This window comes from Pongo abelii, chromosome 19 (assembly GCF_028885655.2).
Source record: "Pongo abelii isolate AG06213 chromosome 19, NHGRI_mPonAbe1-v2.0_pri, whole genome shotgun sequence".
Lineage (NCBI taxonomy): Eukaryota > Metazoa > Chordata > Mammalia > Primates > Hominidae > Pongo > Pongo abelii.
Genome location: NC_072004.2, coordinates 75232549 through 75256472, shown reverse-complemented (window position 1 = coordinate 75256472; position 23924 = coordinate 75232549). Strand labels below are relative to the sequence as shown.

At 49.3% G+C, this 23924-nt stretch overlaps 1 protein-coding gene across 1 annotated transcript; it reads left to right on the top strand.

The window, feature by feature from the left end:
- The first annotated feature begins 715 nt into the window (after positions 1–715).
- On the top strand, positions 716–23924 carry KIF18B (kinesin family member 18B). Its single transcript, XM_063718241.1, is given in 17 exon segments — positions 716–773; positions 875–1353; positions 12274–12600; positions 13216–13373; positions 13697–13801; positions 14015–14125; positions 14202–14399; positions 14533–14709; positions 15617–15691; positions 15830–15930; positions 16345–16531; positions 16854–16981; positions 19561–19766; positions 20007–20559; positions 21535–21621; positions 22110–22176; positions 22178–23924. Coding segments are annotated over 16 exon segments (2556 nt in total). The 5' UTR covers positions 716–773; positions 875–1340; the 3' UTR covers positions 22241–23924.

Here is a 23924-nt window from a genome sequence, read left to right as displayed (position 1 = left end):
GAGACTGGCTGTGACCCCACGTATCCCAACCCTGCGATGGCTTCTGCCCGCTACTCTCGTGAGTCCAACCCCGGAGACACCGCTGGGAACCTTCAGCCGACAGGAAGAGGAAGTGCGCAAGCGCACCGTGAACGGCTCGCGCAACACTTTGTTACTTAGGAAACAGCCAATCAGCGATCCGGACGCTGACCAATAGGAAGCACGGTCCGGCCCGCCCGGCTAATTTGAACGCGAGGCGCAGGCTGGAGGTTGGCGCGGGTAGGGGAGGGTGTGGGGCGCGCTCTCCTGGGGTGGGTACTCCTGTCTGTGGTGTGGCTGTGGGACCCGCAAGCAAGCAGCGACGCCAGCGGCGGAGAACCGACGAAAGGTAAGCCCTGGCCCACGGCGGAGCCGACCGCGCGAACGCCTGCTCTCAGGTCTCGGACGCGCAGACCCAGCTGCTCCGGGCTGGGGCCTGTGCCAGGCCTCTTTTGTGCTGCACGTCAAGGTGCGGCGCGGAGAACGAGCTTTGCTGCCGCCCCGGCAGGCTCTGCATGGACCCCTTTAAACTGGGAGGGAAGCGGAGCGCTTCCTTACACACTCGTACGGGTGGTCAGGACCCCTCCGCTCATCTATGCTGGACCTAGACTGGGCCTGCACATCTGCCACCGGGGCCTGGCCCTCTGTACGTCGGCCCCGTGAAAGGTCCTCCTGCTCGCGAGTGAGGAAGAATTGGGCTCTTCTGCACACTAGAACTAAAGGCCTGGGACTCCCTGCGTGTCAGTGTGGAGTAGGTAAGCCCCTCTCCACCCACCTACTGAACCGATTGCAGAGCTGCACGTGCCGGTGGCTGTAGCACGCAGTAAATTTTTTTTTTTTTTTTTTTTTTTTGGAGATGGATTCTCTCTCTCTGTCTTCCAGGCTGGTGTGCAATGGCGCGATCTTGGCTCACTGCAACCTCAGCCTCCCGGGTTCAAGCGATTCTCCTACCTCAGCCTTCCGAGTAGCTGGGATTAAAGGCGCCCACCACCACACTCAGCTAATTTTTGTATTTTTAGTAGAGACAGGGTTGGCCGGGCTGGTCTCGAACTTCTGACCTCAGGCGATCCGCCGCCTCGGCCTCCCAAAGTGCTGGGATTACAGATGTGAACCACCGCGCCTGACCAAATGTTTGATTGAATGAAGGAACAAGTGAAAGAACATTTATATGACAGAAGACCAGGCCTTTGTTACTGCTCCTAGGATGCATCTCCCCATAGCTTTGACCTTTTAGGGAACTGAAGTGACATGGAAAAGATTAAGCCTGGTCTGTGCCACAGAACTTAAGGAATTTTACTGAAGACACTGGTTCCTCCATCGTCATGGGAAAATGCCGTATGTCATATAATTCTAACAGTAATGCTAATATCTATTGAGCACTTACCAGGTTTGAATGAACTCATTTAATCTTCACAAATATATGGGGTAGATACTAATATTATTTACAATTTACAGGTTGGAAAACTGAGGCTCAGAGAAGTTAAGCCTAGTTTAAAGGAGAACATCTCAATGTTATATTGCTTTCTCCAATCTTCTCCCTATTCTATTTCTTCCCCAGTCACTGCATCCCATGCTTCAACAAGTACAAAGGTATCCAGTCATTCTCTGCCTATTTTATTGTTGAATTTCCCTACCCCTAGAGAGTTATTTTAAGATGTTGGTCTTTATATTATCTAACCAAATTCCATTTATACCTTTTTAAAAAAGTATACATGTATACTGTTGCAAAAAAATAAAATAGAAGTTAAAAAAGTATACATGTAGCATATTTTATAAATTTATAAATTGTTTTTCTACCTGGCGACAAAACAAATCTAAACAATTATCAGCCGGCGTGGTGGCTCATGCCTGTAATCCCAGCACTTTGGGAGGCCGAGGCGGGCGGGTCACGAGGTCAGGAGATCAAGACCATCCTCCTGGCTAACACGGTGAAACCCCATCTCTACTAAAGATACAAAAAATTAGCCTGGCGTAGTGGCGGGCACCTGTTGTCCCAGCTCCTCCGGAGGCTGAGGCAGGAGAATGGCGTGAACCCGGGAGGCGGAGCTTACAGTCCAGCCTGGGCGACAGAACAAGACTCCGTCTCAAAAAAAAAAAAAACAAAAAAAACAATTATCAGAGTATTGTATAAAACATAATCTCTTTACATAAGCAATTAAGTTATAAATACCACGTTTACAATTTTTTTTTTTTTTTGGAAGTAGAGACAAATTCTCCCTATGTTGCCCAGGCTGGTCTTGAACTCCTGACCTCAAGCTATTCTCCTACCTCAGCTTCCCAAAGTCCTGGGATTACAGGCATGAGACACTGTGCCCAGCCCATGTTTGGATTTTGTTTTTTGTTTTTTGTTTTTTTTCTGAGACAGAATTTCACTCTTGTTGCCCAGGCTAGAGTGCAATGGTACCACCTCAGCTCACTGCAACCTCCGCCTCCCGGATTCAAGTGATTCTCCTGCCTCAGCCTCTGGAGTAGCTGGCATTACAGGCACCCGCCACCACGCCCGGCTAATTTTTTGTATTTTTAGTAGAGATGGGGTTTCACCATGTTGGCCAGGCTGATCTTAAACTCCTGACGTCAGGTGATCCACCCGCCTCGGTCTCCCAAAGTGCTGAGATTACAGGCATGAGCTACCATGCCCGGCCTGAAATTTTTTAAAAATACACTTAAGTCAGTCAAATAGGAACTCATAATTGTAATTAAAAGATAATTAACATGGAGCAATTATAAAAATACTACTTATAAAACTTGTGGGATGCAGTTAAAGTGATACTTAGAGGGCAATTTATAGTCTTAAATGCTTATATTAGAACATTTTGTTTAAGAAGCTGAAAGTTAATGAGGCAAATATCAAACTTAAATAAGACAGAACAGCAGAGAACATATGTAGAATAGAAAAGAAGATAAGACTGGGCATGGTGGCTCACACCTGTAATCCCAGCATTTTGGGAAACCAAGGCGGGTGGACAGCTTGAGCCCAGGAGTTCAAGACCAGCCTGGGCAATATGGTGAAACCCCATCTCTATAAAAAAATTTAAAATTAGGGGGATGTGGTGGCGTGTGCCTGTGATCCCAGCTACTCAGGAGGCTGAGGTGGGAGGATCTTTTGAGCCTTAGGAGGTCAAGGCTGCAGTGACCCGTGATCGCACCACTGCACTCTACCCTAGACATCAGAGTGACACTGTCTCAATAAATAAATAAATAAATAAGCTAAAAGCAGAATCAATGAAATAGAGTTTTATCATATAATAGAGAGGATTATTTTAGTCAAATGCTGTATCTTAGAAAAGAATAATAATTAAAAAAACCTCTGGCAATACTGATGGAGAAATAAATAAAACACACAAAAAAGATCTTAGGAGCAAAAATAGGGACATACTTCAGTTACAGAGATTAAAAGAAAGAGAAATGGCAATGGAACGTTCTTTTTGACAATGCCTTTGAAAAATTTTCTTTTTTTTTTTGAGACAGAGTCTCGCTCTGTTGCCCAGGCTGGAGTGCAGTGGCACAGTCTCGGCTCACTGCAAGCTCCACCTCCTTCCTGGGTTCACGCCATTCTCCTGCCTCAGCCTCCCAAGTAGCTGGGACTACAGGCGCCCGCCATCATGCCCGGCTAATTTTTGTATTTTTAGTAGAGACAGGGCTTCACCTTGTTAGCCAGGATGGTCTCGATCTCCTGACCTCGTGATCCACCCGCCTCGGCCTCCCAAAGTCCTGGGATTACAGGCATGAGCCACCACGCCTGGCCTTGCCTTTGGAAAATTTTCTGGGAAAAAACAACTTGCCAAAACTGACTAAAGAAGTTATGGAAATTTTGACTAGATCTAGCACTATTCCATTGAGGAATTCAATTTTCCACAGAGGAAATTGAGTTAGTTTAAAATGTATCTTCACAGGCATGAAAAACCTATACCAAATTCCACCAGAAACTTACAGGCAATTGAAAAAGATGATTCTACTTTATACAAACTCTCCCTATAAAAAAGAGAAAATATGTTGAGTCTATTTTATGATATCAAAAATGACACAACGAAAATTACAAGTCAGGCCAGGCGTGGTGGCTGACGCTTGTAATCCCAGCACCAGCACTTTGGGAGGCCAAGGCAGGTAGATGACCTGAGGTCAGCAGTGTGAGACCAGCCTGACCGACATGGTGAAACCCCATCTCTACTAAAAATACAAAAAATAGCCAGGCGAGGTGGCAGGCACCTGTAATCCCAGCTACTTGGGAGACTGAGGCAGGAGAATCGCTTGGACCAGGGAGGCGGAGGTTGCAGTGAGCTGAGACCGTGCCATTGCACTCCAGGCTGCTGGGCAGCAAGAGCAAAACTCCATCTCAAAAAAGAAAAAAAAAAAGTACAAGTCAATCTGTTTCGTTAATGTAGTTGCAAAAATCTTAATAAAATATTAGCAATCAGAAACCAGTTATGTATTTAAAAACTAGATTATGACCAAGTTGAATTTATCCCAAGAATGCAAGAATGGTTTAACATTGGAAAATCTATTAATACAATTTACACATTTAGAGATTTAAAGAGCAAACATATCTCATTAGGCACAGAAATACAATTCAATAGGAGCAGGTGTGGTGGCTCACTCCTATAATCCCAGCACTTTGGGAGGCTGAGGTGGGAGGATTGCTTGAGGCTAGGAGTTGGAGATCTGCCTGGGCAGCATAGTGAGACACCATTTCTACAAAAAATTTAAAAATTAGCCAGGGATGGTGGCACACCTGTGGTCCCAGCTACTGGGGAGGTAGGTGATGTGATGAAGTGGGAAGATGGCTTGAGCCCAGGAGTTCAAGGCTGCTGTGAGCAGTGATCCCACCACTGCATTCCAGCCTGGGCAACAACATGAGACCTGGTCTAAAAAAATAAAAAAGGAAAAGAAAAAGAAAATAGAATTCAATAAAGTTCAATATCCATTCATAGCTTTTAAATATATATAGGTAAACTAGAAATGGAGACAAATTTCCTTAAACCAACAAAGTGTGAAATAGTAGAAGCATTCTTTATAAAATCAGGAAAGGGACGAGGATACTCACTATTACTGCTTTTATTCAGTATTGTGCTGGAGGTCCTAACCAGAAATGTAAGATAAGAAAAATAAATAAAAATAAAAGAAGATTAGGAAGAAACTAACAACACTATCATCAATTACAGCCTTATGATTGTCTATTTAAAAAAACAAAAGGCCAGGCGCGGTGGCTCACGCCTGTAATCCCAGCACTTTGGGAGGCCGAGGCGGGCGGATCACAAGGTCAGGAGATCGAGACCATCCTGGCTAACACGGCGAAACCCCGCCTCTACTAAAAAATACAAAAAATTAGCCGGGTGTGGTAGCGGGCGCCTGTAGTCCCAGCTGCTCGGGAGGCTGAGGCAGGAGAATGGCGTGAACCCGGGAGGCGGAGCTTGCAGTGAGCCAAGCTTGCGCCACTGCACTCCATCCTGGTCGACAGAGCAAGACTCCGCCTTCAAAAAAAAAAACAAAAGAACACAATTTCTTCCTCTGCATGACCACATGTAGGAAGAACCAGTGGACCGGGGGTGCTGTTCTTTTGTGGGTACCAAGGTGAGGGGGAGATGGGAGCTACCCAAGCCCAGTTGCAGGGCAGAACAGCCTAAGGATGGGGTAGTGCCCCTGGTGACAGAAGAAGGTCACGTTCTAGCCTTGCTACTTCACATTTGGGAGACAAGTTCCTGTGCCTCATGTTCCTTTTGTACGGTAGGGATATAACAATTGTTGTGAAAGTTAAACACTATTTGTAAAGCACTTAGCATAGTGTCTAATTCATAGTAAGCACTGAGTAAATGTTAGCTGTAATAATAATTATTTTTAGATTTTTGGATTCAGACTCTGCTCTTCTCTGGCCTTTATTTATTCATAGGACAAATTCAGCATCTGCTGCATGCTGGGCCGGGTGCCCAGGCACCTGGGGTACACAGACTATGTCAGAAGAAGGTCCTGCTCTTGGAGTTTAAGGACAAAAAAACAAGTGTATTAGGGTTGTGAAGGAAAGATGAAGGGGGCTACGGCATCGCCTGTAAAAATAGGACATCCAGGGGCTGGGCTTCTTCCCCTACCCCCTCACCCCTACTACCTTCTTCAGCTTCCAGTGTCTGCAGGGAGATTCCCTCAAGTCCTCTGAAATTCTTCTCCAGGGACTTCTGAGGAGCTTGGGCTCACTGGGCCTGTCTCTACTAGGGTGGGCAGAGCAGGCCATCCCCAAAATAACAGAATCTTGCCTTCCCAGCCCCAGCCTGGCAGAGCAGTAGCCTCTGGGTTTTAATGAGCTGCCCTGGGTTAGAAACAGGACGTGACTGTGGCTGGCTGAGAATCCTGAAGATCTTATTAAAGAATCATCTCCCTTGTACTTTGGGCTGAAATGCTCTTTCCAACCAAGGATCAAAGCAAACTTGACACACGTTCTCTCATTAATCTCCCCATCCCCTGGGGTGGGAGCAGATCCGTAGCTGTTTTCTCTGGTTCTCAAAGAGGGAAGCTGATGCGACATTGACCTGGTGTGGCTTGTGGAAAGACATCCCCCTTGGTCAGATGCTGAACAGGGACCAGGACCCAGGCATCCTAGCGGCGGCTATGCCAAGTGTCATCCACACTTTGTGCCCCATGCCCCCAGCACCATCTCAGCAAGAAGGAAAACATCTCATTAGGCAAACAGACTCAGCCACACTGGCCCTCAGGAGGTGGGAGGAGAGAACTGTAAAGGTTATGAGCACTCCTTTGCCAGTGCCCTTTTTAATTTCCTGCTTAGAATGTTAGGCTGCTCTGTGGCTCCTCCTCAGCTAAAGCCCTCCCCATGGGGAGCAGGGACTGCCGGGAAATGTGGACCCAGGCACCCTCTGCCTTCCCTTCCCCAGGTGTCAAAGTGGAGTTTCCTGGGGGTAGGTCTGCAAGAGTAGGAGACGGGAACCCTCTCTGTTGAAAATTAGGTACAGCCGGGTACAGTGGCTCACGCCTGTAATCCCAGCACTTTGGGAGGCCAAGGCAGGCAGATCACCTGAGGTCAGGAGTTCGAGACCAGCCTGGCCAACATGGTGAGACCTCATCTCTACTAAAAATACAAAAATTACCTGGCCATAATGGTGGGTGCCTGTAATCCCAGCTACTGGAGTGGCTGAGGCAGAAGAATTGCTTGAACCCGGGAGGCAGAGGTTGCAGTGAGCCAAGATCGTGCCACTGCACTCCAGTCTGGGTGACGGAGCGAGACTCTGTCTCAAAAAAAAAAAAAGAAAAAGAAAATTAGGTACAGTCCATATATTTGAAAGTGTAGAATACAGAATGCTAATTCCATAAAAGGAATTATAATTATTATACAAACATAAGGGACTATTACAATGATGTGATCATTGTAGCATAATATATAATGTCACTGTAAGGCAGTATAGCCCGATGTGTAGTCAGACTGCCTGGATTGGAATGGGGCTCCATCACTCACTAGCATTGAGACCTTGGGCAAATTGCTTAAACCTCTCTGTCTCAATGTCTTCATTGAAAAATGAGTATAATAATAGTATCCATCTTGTGAGATCGCAATGCGAATAAAAGGAGATGATATGCGTAAGGCACTTTGAACAGTTCCTGACACAGTGAGCACTTAGCTAATATGTTTACTATGGCAATCTGATTGCTGGGACAGGAATAGTATTACATACATGTAAAAGGATTATGGTTGGTTGATATCTTTTTCTTGTTTTATATGGGGATGAAGTTAAGAAGTTTAGGGATGAGGGGACAAGAGTTTCAAATCAGCTCAGTTCTGTCTCATTCCCCAAGGAAAACCTTAGCTGTTTGCTAGAGTGTCACTTTTCTTTGCTGAATGACCTTGGTATTTGTGACCCACCAGTGGAAGCTAGTCTTTACCTGGAAGGCATCCATCTATTCATAACACCCAGGAACAGCCCCTGTTCCTCACCCGTGTAAATATATCCCTAGAGTTGGGCTGAACTTTTCCAGGCTGCATTCCAAAATTCCATCCCTACCCTTGGTACGTACGATGCATTCCAAGAATTCCATCCCTACCCTTGGTATGGTGTTTCGAAAGAGAAATGAAAAACCAGGGAGAGAGGTCTGGAGAAGATATGAGTGAATGAGTAAATATATGTTTGGAATTATTACCAGGTCAACATTAGGAAATCTGTTGAGTCACCCTCTACATTAATAGATTAAAGGAGAAATATGTGTGATCACTTCAGCAAGTGCCAAAAAGCATTTGATAAAATTCAACACCCATTCCTACCTTCCTAATGGGCAGTGGAGGTGGGGAACTAAACATAGAAGAGCTAAAAATAGAAAGTAACTGTCATTATTTGCAAACGATATCATCATTTAATTGAAAGACTTAAGATAATCAATGACAATCTACTAGAACCAATAAGGGAGTTCAGCAATGTGGCCAGATACAAGATCTGCATTCAGAAATCAGTAGCGTTCCTATCTTCTGGAAAAAAGGAGTTTGAAAATGTAATTTTAAAAGGAGTGGGTGGGCGCAGAGCTCACGCTTGTAATCCCAGCACTTTGGGAGGCCAAGGTGGGTGGATCGCTTGAGGTCAGGAATTGGAGACCCCACCTCCACTAAAAATACAAAAATTAGCTGGGCGTGGTGACGTGCACCTGTAATCCCAGCTGCTTAGGAGGCTGAGACAAGACAACCTGGGAGGCGGAGGTTGCAGTGAGCCGAGATCGTGTCACTGCACTCCAGCCTGGGCGATAGCGAGACTCAGTCTCAAAAAAAAAAATAAAAATAGAATAAGGAGCCTATTCATAATATAGCAAATATTATGTAATAACTAGTAATAAACCTATCAAGAAATATATAATACCCATGTGAGGAAAATTATAAAATTTTATTAAAGACGGTAAAGGTGTGAATAAATGGAAAGATATCAGTTCCTAGGCGGGAACACTTAATATTGTAAAGATGCCAATTTTCCTCATATTAATCTATAAATTCAAAATAATCCAAATTAAAATCTTAGCAGGATTTTTCATAGAAGTTCATAAGCTGATTCTAAAATCATATGTAAGACAAGATGCCTAAAAATAGCCAAGAAAAAGAGCAATGAGGTGATACATGATAAAAACCACAGTAATTACAACAGTGAAGTAATGGAAAACGAATGGACATAACGAAACAGAAGAGAAAGTCCAGAAACAAATTCATGTTTCTTTTTTTTTTTTTGAGATGGAGTCTCTGTCACCCAGGCTGGAGTACAATGGTGTGATCTCAGCTCACTGCAACCTCCACCTCCCAAGTTCAAGCGGTTCTCCTACCTCAGCCTCCCGAGTAGCTGGGATTACAGGCGCCTGCCACGGTGCCCGACTAATTTTTGTATTTTTAGTACAGACGGGGTTTCACCACGTTGGCCAGGCTGGTCTCAAACTCCTGACCTCAGGTGATCTGCCCACCTCGGCCTCCCAAAGTGCTAGGATTACAGGCACGAGCCACCACACCTGGCACAAATTCATGTTCCTTTTTTTTTTTTTTTTTTTTTTTGAGATGGAGTTCCACTCTTGTTGCCCAGGCTGGAGTGCAGTGGTACAATCTCAGCTCACCGCAACCTCTATCTCCCAGGTTCAAGCAATTCTCCTGCCTCAGCCTCCCAAGTAGCTGGGACTACAGGCATGTGCCACCACACTCGGCTAATTTTGTATTTTCAGTAGAGATGGGGTTTCTTCATGTTGGTCAAGCTGGTCTCGAACTGCCAACCTCAGGTGATCCGCCCACCTTGGTCTCCCAAAGTGCTGGGATTACAGGTGTGAGCCACCACACCCAGCCACAAATTCATGTTTCTGTGAGACTTTAGTTATGTTAAATTTGGCATTTCAAATTGGTGGAGGAAGAATGTACTATTAAATAAATGACCTTGAGGATAATTGCTTACCAATTAGAAAGAAAAGATATTTAGAAACCTCCTTACACAGTTCACATACACAAAAAATTCCATCTCCATGACAACCTAAATGTAAGAAAGAAAAAGTATTAGACAGAAATATAAGAAGAGGGTTTATCACCTTGGAGAAGAAATGTCTTCTTAAGTATGACATAAAAGCTATAAAAGAAAAGATTGACATGTCTGACCGTTCACTATGGCCAGGGTAGGATTTTTTCCAGGAATGCATGGTTGGTTTGATACCAGGAATAATATCTAATAAATTACCATAGCAACAAAATAAGGGAGAAAAAAGCACATAAATATATTGGGAGGGCCGGGTGCGGCGGCTCACACCTGTAATCCTAGCACTTTGGGAGGCCAAGGTGGGCAGATCACCTGAGGTCAGGAGTTCAAGACCAGCCTGGCCAACATGGCGAAACCCTGTCTCTACTAAAACTACAAAAATTAGCTGGGCATGGTGGTTTGCGCCTGTAATCCCAGCTACTGGGGAGGCTGAGGCAGGAGAATTGCTTGAACCTGGGAGGCAGAGGTTGCAGTGAGCTGAGATCGCACCATTGCACTCCAGCCTGGGCAACAAGAGTGAAACTCCATCTCAAAAAAATATATATATATGTGTGTGTGTGTGTGTGGGTGTGGGTGTGTGTGTGTATGGAGATGCTGAAAGAGCATTGATAAAAGTCTAGACTTTCCTAATAATAACCCCAAGTAAAACAAGAATAGAAGAAATTGCTAATGTGATAAAGACTACTTGTATGAAACTAGTGTCTAAATAGGGAAGCACTAAAGCCATTTCCTTTAGAATCAGAAACAAAACAAGAATGCACATTATCATCATTATTATTCAACATTGTTTTAGAAATTCTAGAGACTGTAGTAGACAAGAAATGAAATATTGGGCATGAATATGGAGAAGAAAAGGTAAAAATTTTTTCCTCTTCTGATACATAATTGTATACTTAGAAAACCCAATAAGTTCTAATAAAAATAAATGAAATTAATAAGAGAGTTTGGGGGTGGTAGATATCGTGTGAATATATAAAATTAGTTGTGTTCCTCCATACTAGTAATTATCAGCTGGAAATGTAAATGGGGAAAAGTGTTCTAGCCACAGGAGCAATTAAGTACATAAAATACCTGAGAAATATATTAAAAGGACAATTACAGAACTAACTGAAGAGATAGAAAACTATAAAATCTTATTGAAGGACATAAAAAATATCTGAACAAAAAGAAAGGCAGTAGCCACCATCTTGCCTGAAAGAGTTTAATACACTTGGCTGCTAAAGGCTTATGTAAAGTAAAAAAATAAAATAAAAGGCTCAGTATAATAAATATGTAAATGTAATACAATTCAAACTGTAGCCCCAATAGGGTTTTTGAGGGAGGAGAGGGCTCCAGGTTGGAGGTAGAATTGATAAAATTTTCTTAAAATCAAGTAGCATAATAAATGCCTGAAAATAGCCAAGAAAGCTATAGAAAAGAAAGAGTAATGAAGAGGTTCTTGCCTTACTAGCTGGAAAGCATACTGTAAAGTAATATCGTGGAAACAGTGTGGCACTGGCCCAAGAATAGACAGAGATACATGAGGGTTATGAAAGGTAAGAAAAAAAAAAAATAGACAAATGGATGCGTGGAACATACTAGAAAGCCCAGTAAGAGGCCTCCAACAATATAGTCATTTGAGGCCTGGCGCGGTGGCTCATGCCTGTAATCCCAACACTTTGGGAGGCCGAGGCGGGCGAATCATGAGGTCAGGAGTTTGAGACCAGCCTGACCAACATGGTGAAACCCCATCACTACTAAAAATACAAAAAAAATTAGCCGGGCATGGTGGCACGCGCCTGTAATCCCAGCTACTCAGGAGGCTGAGGCAGGGGAATCGCTTGAACCTGGGAGGGGGAGGTTGCAATGAGCCGAGATCATGCCATTGCACTCTAGCCTGGGCAACAGAGCAAGACTCCGTCTCAAAAAAAAAATATATATATATATATATATGTGTGTGTGTGTATATATATATGTGTATATATATGTGTATATATATGTATATATATGTGTATATATGTATATATGTGTATATATATGTATATATATGTGTATATATATGTGTATATATATGTGTATATATATATACGTATATATATATATAGTCATTTGAGTATGACAAAGATGGTATTTCAAGTGAGAAAGAGATATAATTGGTTTCGGCACAAATATTTTTACTCTCTTGAGGCATAAAACAGAGACCAGTCATTGGGAGTGGGTGGAGGGGACCTTGGAGTGCTGAGGGGGCACCTGGTCAGGCCTGGGGTGGGATTGGTCCTCAGCTCCACCATGTCTCGCCCAGGTGTCACCACAGTGATGGCAGTGGAGGACAGCACGCTGCAAGTGGTGGTACGGGTGCGGCCCCCCACCCCTCGGGAGCTGGACAGTCAGCGGCGGCCAGTGGTTCAGGTGGTGGACGAGCGGGTGCTGGTGTTTAACCCTGAGGAGCCCGATGGAGGGTTCCCTGGCCTGAAATGGGGTGGCACCCATGATGGCCCCAAGAAGAAGGGCAAAGACCTGACGTTTGTCTTTGACCGGGTCTTTGGTGAGGCGTCCACACAACAGGACGTGTTCCAGCACACCACGCACAGTGTCCTAGACAGCTTCCTCCAGGGCTACAACTGCTCAGGTGAGAACCTCAGCCCTGCCTGGCAGTGGCCTGACCTCCCTGCCTCCTCCTAAGGGAAGGGTTTCATGTGTCTTCTGGCATGTGCCCGCCTCCCCCAAGCAGGGCACGATTTACTAAGGAGTTTTGTACAATGTCCCATCATGCTCTGTGGGACCCTCATTCATTCATTCAGTCTATGGGGGAGGCACTCTACTGGGCCCAGGGCTGCAACAGCACATCAGACAGGACAGTTCCTGGCCACTTGGTGCTCACAGTCTAGAGGGGAGAAGACACCACTCACAGATCACACCCACAGTGTGTGGGGATAAACCAGGGTAAGTGGTAAGAGGGAGATAACTGTGGGCCTTCAACACCAAAAGCTGCCTCGCCTACAAAAGGAAGGCATAGCCCGCACCCATAGTGGAGATCCAGTCATCCCAAATCCACTGGCCTATTGGGGAGCAGAACAAACACACAGAGAACTCCAGCCCTGCAGCGGGAACATGGAGGGTGCGATTAGTGGGAGCAGTGGACCAGGGAACACGGGAGGCAAAGGAAAGGGGCTTGAGGGAGGAGGGAAGGGCCAAGCTGGGTGGCAAGGCACTGGGGTCCTCCTCCTTACTCTGTCCTCTGCAGTGTTTGCCTACGGGGCCACCGGAGCTGGGAAGACACACACCATGCTGGGAAGGGAGGGGGACCCCGGCATCATGTACCTAACCACCGTGGAACTGTACAGGCGCCTGGAGGCCCGCCAGCAGGAGAAGTGCTTCGAGGTGCTCATCAGCTACCAGGAGGTCGGCTGCCCCTGCCCTGGGCCTCGTTCTCACAACCACCTGGGAGGAAGTGAGCCCATGGAGTGGAGTGAGCTGGTGTGGGACAGGGTGGCAGGAAATGGAGAGCTGGCGCCCCTCAAGGAGATAGATACTGCTCAGTGAGATGCTGCACTAGAGACACCTGCCCATTCACCCTGCTGTGGTCATGTAACACAGTCCTGGAAAGCGCCACTTCTGTGGGTGTCTCAGATATATCCCGGCCTCAGCTCCCCTGTCCAGCCGCTAGGGAGAGGTTTCCTGATGGGCCGCTCTCCCTCAGGCCTCTTCCTTTCTTCCTTTCTCAGGTGTATAATGAGCAGATCCATGACCTCCTGGAGCCCAAGGGGCCCCTTGCCATCCGCGAGGACCCCGACAAGGGGGTGGTGGTGCAAGGACTTTCTTTCCACCAGGTGTGGGATTGGGCTCGGGTAGGATGGTCGGCCCCATGGGTCTTCGGGGTTCCCTCACAAAACCGTTTGGGGATGCCCTGGGTCCTGTGATGGTGGTAGCAGTGGTGGTGGTAGCAAGGGGGTGATGTAGGTTCAGAAGAGCAGCCCTTCCTGTTAGCGGAAAAGTCCTGATCGGGGAACCCACAGCCCCGTTCCTGGGCCTCTCCTCTGTAGCCAGCCTCAGCCGAGCAGCTGCTGGAGATGCTGACCAGGGGGAATCGTAACCGCACGCAGCACCCCACTGATGCCAACGCGACTTCCTCCCGCTCCCATGCCATCTTCCAGGTGAGGTCATGGGTCAGAGCCTGAAACCAGGGCTCACGATGCCCATCTCCCCCTCACGCCTGCCATCTGCCTTCAGATCTTCGTGAAGCAGCAGGACCGGGTTCCAGGACTGACCCAGGCTGTCCAGGTGGCCAAGATGAGCCTGATTGACCTGGCTGGCTCAGAGCGGGCATCCAGCACCCATGCGAAGGGGGAGCGGCTGCGGGAGGGGGCCAACATCAACCGCTCTCTGCTGGCGCTCATCAACGTCCTCAATGCCTTGGCCGATGCAAAGGTAAAGCAGCACAGGCCAGCATTCTCCCCAGGTGCTCAACTGAGCACCTGAACCCAGGGCCAAAGGCCACAGGGCCCCATCCTGGGTCAGTGCCATCAGTCGCCTCACCCCACACCTGCTCACTGCCCCCCAGGGCCGCAAGACCCATGTGCCCTACCGGGACAGCAAACTGACCCGCCTGCTCAAAGACTCCCTCGGGGGCAACTGCCGCACAGTGATGATCGCTGCCATCAGCCCCTCCAGCCTGACCTACGAGGACACGTACAACACCCTCAAATATGCCGACCGGGCCAAGGAGATCAGGCTCTCGGTGCGTGCCAGCCAGGGCCGGCTTGGGTGTGGGGCAGCTCCAGCCGGGGAGAAGGAAGGGGCGGCACCCAGGCAGCTCCCACAGATCCCTGGACCAAGCATCCCCAAGGCAGAGGAAAGAAGTTCCTCTGGCCTGGGCATGGTGGCTCATGCCTGTAATCCCAGCACTTTGGGAGACCAAGGTAGGCAGATCACCAGAGGTCAGGAGTTCGAGACCAGCTGAAACCCCATCTCTACTAAAAATACAAATATTTGCTGGGCATGGTGGTGGGCGCCTGTAATCCCAGCTACTCCGGAGGCTGAGGCAGAAGAATCACTTGAACCCAGGAGGTGAAGGTTGCAGTGAGCTGAGATAATGCCACTGCGCTCCCGCCTGGGCGACAGAGCTAGACTCTGTCTCAAAAAAAAAAAAAAAAGAAGTTCCTCTGTCTTCAGAGAGTCTTTGTGATAGAAGCCACACAGTCCCCATCCCTGGGTGGGAAGCCACCAGCTGAGAGGGGCAAGATGGTCTCCAAAACCAAGGGAGATGGCAGGAGGGTGGCCTGTCATTGGCCAGTGATCTAGTTCAGACTTGTTTTTAGCAGCAGGAGCATATTTTCTGCAAAACATAAACACCAATCTATGCTTTCTGCCACATCTGCTTGACCCCCAGGGAGTCTTCCTCCCTCCCCCCAGGGAGCCCTGGCTCTCCTGGGACCACTGCAAGAACACCCTAACCCTGGCAAGAAGGTCTTAATCATGGAGTCAGGGATCTTCTGCCCCTCGCTGTGGTCTCAGGCATGATACTGACCTTCTCTGCTGTGTCTCCCCACTTGCAAGGGTGGGTTATGGGGACATGGGTGAGACCTAGTGCAGTGCCTGGCCATCGCGAATGAACAAATAAATCTCTCTCCTGTTCCCCATCTCAGTTGAAGAGCAATGTGACCAGCCTGGACTGTCACATCAGCCAGTATGCTACCATCTGCCAACAGCTCCAGGCTGAGGTGAGGAGCCCGCCTTGGGGGCAGGCTGGAGGGCCGACAGCCAGAGGCAGGAGCTTGAGGGTGTGGCGGGGGCTCTGTCTGCCCCTCCCCTTCTGTGCTTAGCTGGGGCTCTCAGGGGCTGGGCTGCTTCTGTTCCAGGTAGCCGCTCTGAGGAAGAAGCTCCAAATATATGAGGGGGGAGGCCAGCCCCCACCACAAGACCTCCCAGGATCTCCCAAGTCGGGACCACCACCACAACAGTGAGTTCCACTGCCCTGCAACTCAGCCGGGATGGGGAGCCAGGCCCTCTTCTCCAGTTTCTGGAGGACTAGGACTCCTTGCTTCTGCTCCAATCCCTAGGGTTAAGGGTTTGCACCCAGTGCCCGTCCAGCAACTGATTGTCACCTAGAGTGCTGTGTCCAATGAGTAAATAGCACCCCAGCCCGTAAGAGCAGTGCCTACTATTCGAGAGAAGGTGAACTTAGGGGTGTGTGTCATTGTCTCTCAAACCAGAAAATCCCTGACTCCTCCTACCCTCAGCTACTGCCCATTTGTCACCTAAGCGTCTGTCCCTTATGGACTCTATACGACCTGGGTGCCACAGAGATCCCACCCGCTCCCTGCTCTCCTACCTGGCTCACATCCTGCCTCTCAAACTCTCCTTTCCCGCTTAGCCTTCCCAGCTCCCCCTTGCCACCCCACCCTCCCAGCCAGCCCTGCACCCCAGAGCTCCCTGCAGGGCCTAGAGCCCTTCAAGAGGAGAGTCTGGGGACGGAGGCCCAGGTGGAGAGGGCCATGGAAGGGAACTCTTCAGACCAGGAGCAGTCCCCAGAGGACCAGGATGAAGGCCCAGCTGAGGAGGTAGGACTTGGGGGTGTGAGGCCTGGGTATCAGGAGGGCTTGGAGCTGGTGGAATATTGGAAAAAATGCCTCTCCGTGACTCAGAGTCCCTTCAGTCCCGTCTCTACGTGGATGTCTTGCACCTTAGTCATTAGGAGGATTTCAGATTCTGTGCAGGAAGAAGAAATAGTCTATCAGATCCTTGTGTGTTTGGAAGTGACCAGCACCTGGTCATTCTAGGAGCTCTCATTTCCACTCTTGTAGGAGGGAAGGATTTTAGAAGCTGTTTATAAAGATGGGGAGGCCATCCTGGCCCCTCTACCTGTGCCTTCTTCCTCTTTAGGTTCCAACCCAGATGCCAGAGCAGAACCCCACACATGCACTGCCAGAGTCCCCTGGCCTGACCCTGCAGTCCAAGCCAGTCATGGGCCACCTCTCAGCACGGGAACTGGATGGGGACCATTCGAAGCAGTAGGTATCTTCTTGCTGTATTCTGGAATCAAGGTGGGAAGCAACGGGCTCAGCCTCCCTAGGGGTGGGAATTGGTGTTAAGCACATCACAAAAGCTCTGTCTCTTCATCAGCACTGTCCTTTACCTGGTTTCACCTCCTTGTTATTGTCATCACCTACTCGATTAACTTATCACCTCTACGTATTCCTCTACATAGCTGGCTGCCCAGCAGGAGAGGGAAGCAAAATGCCAGAGTCCATCCAGGCAGCCAGCAGGCCCTGAGTCAGGGCACGGCGGCTGGGGCTTGGGCTTTGCTTTCCAGTCTGAGGCCAGGCTGCCCTTCCACAGCAAGGAGGGGACAGCCAAGGGAAGCTGAATGTCAGGCTGGGGAAGGGACAGCCTTCCTGAGCCAGTGTTTTTCGTGTATCTTCATCAACAGATTGATTGCGGCTATTTTTTCTCAGAAGTAAATACAAACCACTAATCAAAGCCAAAGAAAAATGGATTTTGGACCATTCTTTCTATGCTTCATAGAAAGATGCTGCTAATATTTTTCTCCTTGGCCCCTAGTTCCTAAATCCCCTGCCACTTAGCTCTGTTACTGCCATTCCGCTCTTCCCTCTCCAGCACGCTTCATGCTAGGCAGTGTATTTAAAGCTTCTGGACAGAAGGGCCTGTTTAATTTTATTTCTTGTTAGGGAGTGTCTGTTCCCGACTCAGCAAAAATGCTGCAGTCTGAATAATCGGCAGCTCATTATCTGTCTCCTGCTATCAGGTCCTGCCCGGGGCCCTGGAGAGGCAAGGATGCGCTGGTGGGACGTCCCCCTGATCTCCCAGGGAACAACCATGAGCTCCTACCGATGACCCAGGGCCCCTCTGCTAGGGGTCGTCCCCTGTTATGAGGAGAGAGGACACCAGGGTCCTTATTTCTGCCCTGGCTTTGTGGTCTCCAACAAATTGCTTCAACCTTGGCCTTGAGTGGGGATCATAGCCCCCAGTCTCCCTACTTCTTGGGGATGAAGTACTAATAAAATGTGACAAATCTCCATGTTTGGAAATGTCCTAACAGCCAGATCGTTGAAAGTAATTTCCCTTTGATTTTAGAATTTAGAATCTTGGACCACTAGGGCACTGAGTAGATCTTAGATTTTCCAGTTCAGTGGTTTTTCAGATTTTTTTTTATTGTTTTTAGCTACAAAATACTTTTCTTCAAATGAAATCTTAGCTGAAGTCTAATGCATAGAACAGTCAAAACAGAGTTACTCTGTCTGATGGGTTTTTGAAACCTAATTTGAAAACTCCTGATTTAGACCAGCTCCCCATTTGTCAGATGGGGCACTGAAGCCTTTGTCCAGGCTCACATAGCAAGAGGGATGGGGCCAGAGCCTGGATATTTCCCCCAAACGCACACGCTTCACAATTGTCTAATCTTCCTTGTAATGTGTGGCTCGTGCAGATATAGAATGAGTTTCCTCTGTGTCCATTTTAATTTATATCCTGCCTTTTTTCAAAAAGGCCTTGAGGCTGCTTTATAAAATGAGTTTGTGTTCCCTGAGCACACCCTGACTGAGGGCAGTGGAGGGGGCTTCAGAGATGTCCAGGCCGGTAGAACTACCTGAGGATAAATCATTTTCCATGGATAATTCCCACTGAGATAATTGTGTTTATTCTTTTATCATAGGTGTGCCTTACAGAAAAAAATATGCTTTATTAGAATCTAAATTTACAACATCAATAATCTCATTACCCTCATAATTTCCTTTAAATAGCCCCCCAGTGCCTGTGAAATATGCCTTGATTCACACATACTTTTTCAGGATCCCAATCATTAAATAGAAAGCATAGACGGAATGCGTTTTTGAGGGCCTTCTTAGAACCATGATGAACATACCCTATCTTACATAATCTCCTCTTATCCTAACCAGCAAGATGATATTATTTCCATTTTACAGGAAACAATAGTTAGCTGGACCTACAGTGCTTATTATATGTCAGGTATTCCTTAAACATTTCGTCTGTAAAGTAACTCATTCAGCCTTTCCAATAACCCTATGAGGTGGGTGCCTTTGTTATCCCCATTCTAAGGTTGTGGAGACTGAGGTTAACCAGTGCATCCACGATCACACAGCTGGGAGGTATTGGAGCCAGGATGTGAGCGGGAAACTGGCAGTCTGACCTGAGCTGGGCTCTTAACTGCCCCCTTGCACTGCCCTTAGGGTAGATGAACTCATGATTGCAGCGCTAGTAAGTGGCAGAGCCAAGAGAAGACTCAGACCTTCTGAGTCCAGGGCCACCTAGTGCCCTTTCCCTACTTCTCAGATCACTGTCTTTGTCATGGGGCGTGTTTAGTGGGTGACACCTCCCACCATTACTTGTGGCCATCCTGGCCGGCCTTGGCCTTCAGCAATAGCAGAGCAGGAGCCGTGGCTGAGAGGGTGGTGAGTCTGGCTAGCCTGTCTGGGGCGAGGCAGGAGGGAGCCAGGGGACCAGTTCAGGCTCCTCAACCACAGCTGGAGTGATGAGGACAGGTGCATGGCATAGAGGCTCCTGGTCAGGCTGAGTCTGAGCAGGGCTGGGAATCCCCTTTCTTCTGTTCCAGGTTGGCCCTAAAGGTGCTGTGCCTGGCCCAGCGGCAGTACTCCCTGCTCCAAGCAGCCAACCTTCTGACGCCCGACATGATTACAGAGTTTGAGACCCTACAGCAGCTGGTGCAAGAGGAAAAAATTGAGCCTGGGGCAGAGGCCTCGAGGACTTCTGGCCTGGCCAGGGGGGCACCTCTGGCTCAGGAGCTGTGTTCAGAGTCAAGTGAGTCTCATCCTGCTCTCCCCTGCCTGTCTTCAAGGTGCTGTCTTCAAGGCCCCACTGGGGCCAAAGGGTGTCCAGGGGCCTCAGTTGCTGGGTTTTGCTGCTGTAGGAGGCTGGGCCCCTGGGATCTCAGACTTCTGCACACAGAGAGGCCCCAGGAGACCTGAGGGGTTATGGGCTCCTTCATGTCTCCAGTGTCTGGCTCCCCAAGTTCTACAAATTCTCCTTCCTTCTGTGCAGTCCCCGTGCAGTCTCCTCTCCGCCCAGAGCCTCCAGGATACACTGGCCCTGTGACCCGGACCATGGCAAGGCGACTGAGTGGCCCCCTGCACACACTGGGAATCCCGCCTGGACCTAACTGCACCCCAGCCCAGGGGTCCCGATGGCCCATGGAGAAGAAGAGGAGGAGACCAAGGGCCTTGGAGCCAGACAGTCCCGTGGCCCCAAAGCAGGGCACCAAGCGCCAGCGCCAGTCCTTCCTGCCCTGCCTGAGGAGAGGGTCTCTGCCTGACACCCAACCTTCACAGGGGCCCAGCACCCCCAAAGGAGAAAGGGCCTCCTCCCCCTGCCATTCCCCTCGCTTTTGCCCAGCCACAGTCATCAAAAGCCGGGTGCCCCTGGGCCCTTCTGCCATGCAGAACTGCTCCACCCCGCTGGCCCTGCCCACTGGAGACCTCAATGCCACCTTTGATCTCTCCGAGGAGCCTCCCTCAAAGCCCAGTTTCCATGAATGCATTGGCTGGGACAAAATCCCCCAGGAGCTGAGCAGGCTAGACCAGCCCTTCATCCCCAGGTAGGTCTCCCAGTCTCGCTCCACCCCTCCTGTCTGGAAGTCAGTGGTCAGCAAGGGACTTCTTGGTGCTGCTGAGAAGTATGGAGGACAGCCTGACTCTTAGAGCTGGGACGGTTCCTATCTGTTCCCCTTTGGTTGTGATCCGCTTTGCTCCCCAGGCCCAAGAGAGCAGGATATACATTTGCCAGGGAGGCATCACTTCTCCTGGGGCCCCTGCCTGGTCTGTCCATGCTGCAAAGCCACCCACTCTGCTGGTTTGTAGCATGCTCATGAGTAGCTAATGGGACCCCAACTTGGAAAGAGTCAGCAGGGAACAAGAATGTAGTAGGGGAGCCCAACACTACTGTTCCTCTCTTTACTCGGGCTCTTTGGCCTGGGTTGCATTCTATGTTCCACTGGGAAATACCTCTTTCTGCCACTTCTACTCCAGATTTTGGCCGCCGGCCCAGCATCTGGAACAGGAAAGGGGGTCCTTAGAAAACTCAGTTCAGTATTTTCCAGTGAGAAGATGAAGCTGTCACTCCCCATTTCCACACACATGGCAGGGGAGGGGAACAGCAGCCTGCTCAGGACAGTCCAAGGCCAAGAACCAGTGGCAGACGACCTGCACCTGTCGGGCAGAGGCTGGCAGGCTCTGCCTACCCACGCCCCTGCCCCTTCCACAGCCCGAGAAGCAGCTCTCGGTAACAAGTGCAGAGCCGGGCAGGTGGAAGGGTGAAATTGTTTGAACTCCAGTTCCCCGGGTGCACCAGAAACTGACATCTGGATGTCCTCCCAGAGCAGGCCTGTCACTCAGCTGTCAGCCAGGAAGAGTAAGGCAGGAAGAGGAATCCACCTCTTTGTAGAAGAAACCTCAGAGGTCATCTTGTCCAACCACCCTCCCCCATGCCCGAGCTGGGGGCTGGAGGGAGGAAGTGGCTGGCCCTGCTTCTGGTTCCCTGCTGATCAGCCTCCTTCCCCTTCCTCCCTCCCCAGGGCACCCATGCCCCTGTTCACCATGAAGGGCCCCAAGCCAACATCTTCTCTCCCTGGGACCTCTGCCTGCAAGAAGCGCGTTGTGAGGTGAGGTTTGGGAGGTGTCAGCTGTCTGGGAGAAGGAGCTCGCTCTCACTAGGGCAGTAGACACCTGGGCCGGCTCTGGGCCCCCAGTGTCTCTGTCTCTGCACCCCCGGAGCAAGCAGCTGAGGTCCTGTGAGCAGGGCCCGCATCTAGTTCTCCAATTGAGGTTTCCTTGGCCCTTGCTATCCCAGGATCACCCCAGAGCTGATCCATGAGGAAGGCTCTCAGCATCCATTTATCTATGAAGGAGATGTTGCACACCGTTAATCCAGCAAAGGGACTCTCCATCCTCACTGCTACTTTCCTCTCGTGTCCCCAACCCTACACACTGCCTCTCCCGCCCTTAGATCCAGCTCTGGAAGCTCCTGCTGGTGCCCAGCATCCTTTGCTCTCAAGGCTTAGTGTCAAGTACTTACATGCCCCACTCAGTGCACACCCATAGTCCAGAGACAGGGCCGTAACCTTCCACCTTCCTTCCTTTCTTCCCTCAGTTCCTCAGTCTCCCGTGGCCGCAGCCGCATTGCCCGCCTCCCCAGCAGCACTTTGAAGAGGCCAGCTGGGCCCCTTGTACTCCCAGGTGACTGGCACTAGGGAAAGGGATAGCCTGGGCCATGGAGGCTGATGAAGACAAGCAGCAGGCGGGGACAGGGGGAGCTGAGACCCAGAAGAAAGGAGGGCCTAGGGTATTGCCAAGCATCTCAGGGACACTGCTGATGAGACAGGTGGGAGGTGGGCTGGAGGACGGGGACAGAGCCTCACTCTCCTTCCTTGCTGCACTCCCCGCCACCCAACCAACTGGCCTGCAGAGCTGCCCTTGAGTCCCCTGTGCCCTAGCAACTGGAGGACTGGAAAGGACATCAGGGTGGGGAGAGCGCTCTCAGTGGGGAACGGTGTCACCAAGGTGTCCTGACCACCAGAATGTCCTGACCACCAAGGTGTCCTAACCTATCAGCCCCTCTATGCTGGATACCCCTCTTGGACCTGTAGCCACCTGCACCAGGAGCTGGACCTGCCTTCCTTACCTGGGAGCAATTAGTGCCAACACACCTTTGCTGTATTAATATCCCTCCCCAGACATCCATCCTGCTACTCACCCTCTGTTAATCTCCTGTTACACTCAGCTTCTTGGCATGTACATATTCATTTGTGAGTGTTAATGTACTGCTGTTTTTTGTTTTTCGTGGTTTGTTTTTTTGTTTGTTTGTTTGTTGTTGTTGTTGTTGTTGAGATGGAGTCTTACTCTGTCACCCAGGCTGGAGTGCAGTGGTACGATCTTGGCTCACTGCAACCTCCGCCTCCTGGGTTCAAGTAATTCTCCTGCCTCAGCTTTCCAAGTAGCTGGGATTACAGGCGTCCACCACCACACCCACCTAATTTTCATCTTTTTAATAGAGAGGGGGTTTTTCCATGTTGGCCAGGCTGGTCTTGAACTCCTGGCCTCAGATGATCCGCCTGCCTCAGCTTCCCAAAGTGCTGAGATTACAGGCGTGAGCCACCGCACCTGGCCCGTGTTGTTGTTTTAAAGGTGCTGCCATGTTCCCCCTTCTTTTTTTTTTTTTGAGATGGAGTCTCGCTCTGTCGCCCAGGCTGGAGTGCAGTGGTGGCGATCTCGGCTCACTGCAAGCTCCGCCTCCTGGGTTCACGCCATTCTCCTGCCTCAGCCTCCCGAGTAGCTGGGACTACAGGCGCCCACCACCACGCCTGGCTAATTTTTTTGTATTTTTAGTAGAGACGGGGTTTCACTGTGTTAGCCAGGCTGGCCTCGATCTCCTGACCTCGTGATCCACCCGCCTCGGCCTCCCGAAGTGCTGGGATTACAGGCGTGAGCCACCGCGCCCGGACTCCCCTCTCATTTATGATGCCCTCTATGCAGGCAGATGGCTCTTGGGCTCTTTTCCCCACCTGTCTCTAGCACAGGCCCCACGGTGATGGCCACAGGCAGTGGAGGAGGAATGAGGATGGGTTGGGGAGCAGGGAGTCGCAGCTTGGCTCTTCCTGGTTTCTGAGAGGGACATCTTCATCCCTACTCCCCTCAGTCCCCAACCACAGTCCTGGTGAAGATGTGGATGATAATGGTGCCTTGATTTCCAAATGAAGACAGCTTTATTGCTTCACTCTATTGTACATAGGATACACGTTCAGTGTAAAATAAAGTGTAAAAAAAGGGGAATTCAGCCTTAATGCTGCACCTGGATATAAATGCTAATGATACTTGGGTTTATAGCCTTCTGATCCTTTATTTCTGCATATGTATATAGATATATACATATATTTTTGGTATAACAATAAACCATCTCCATCCTTGG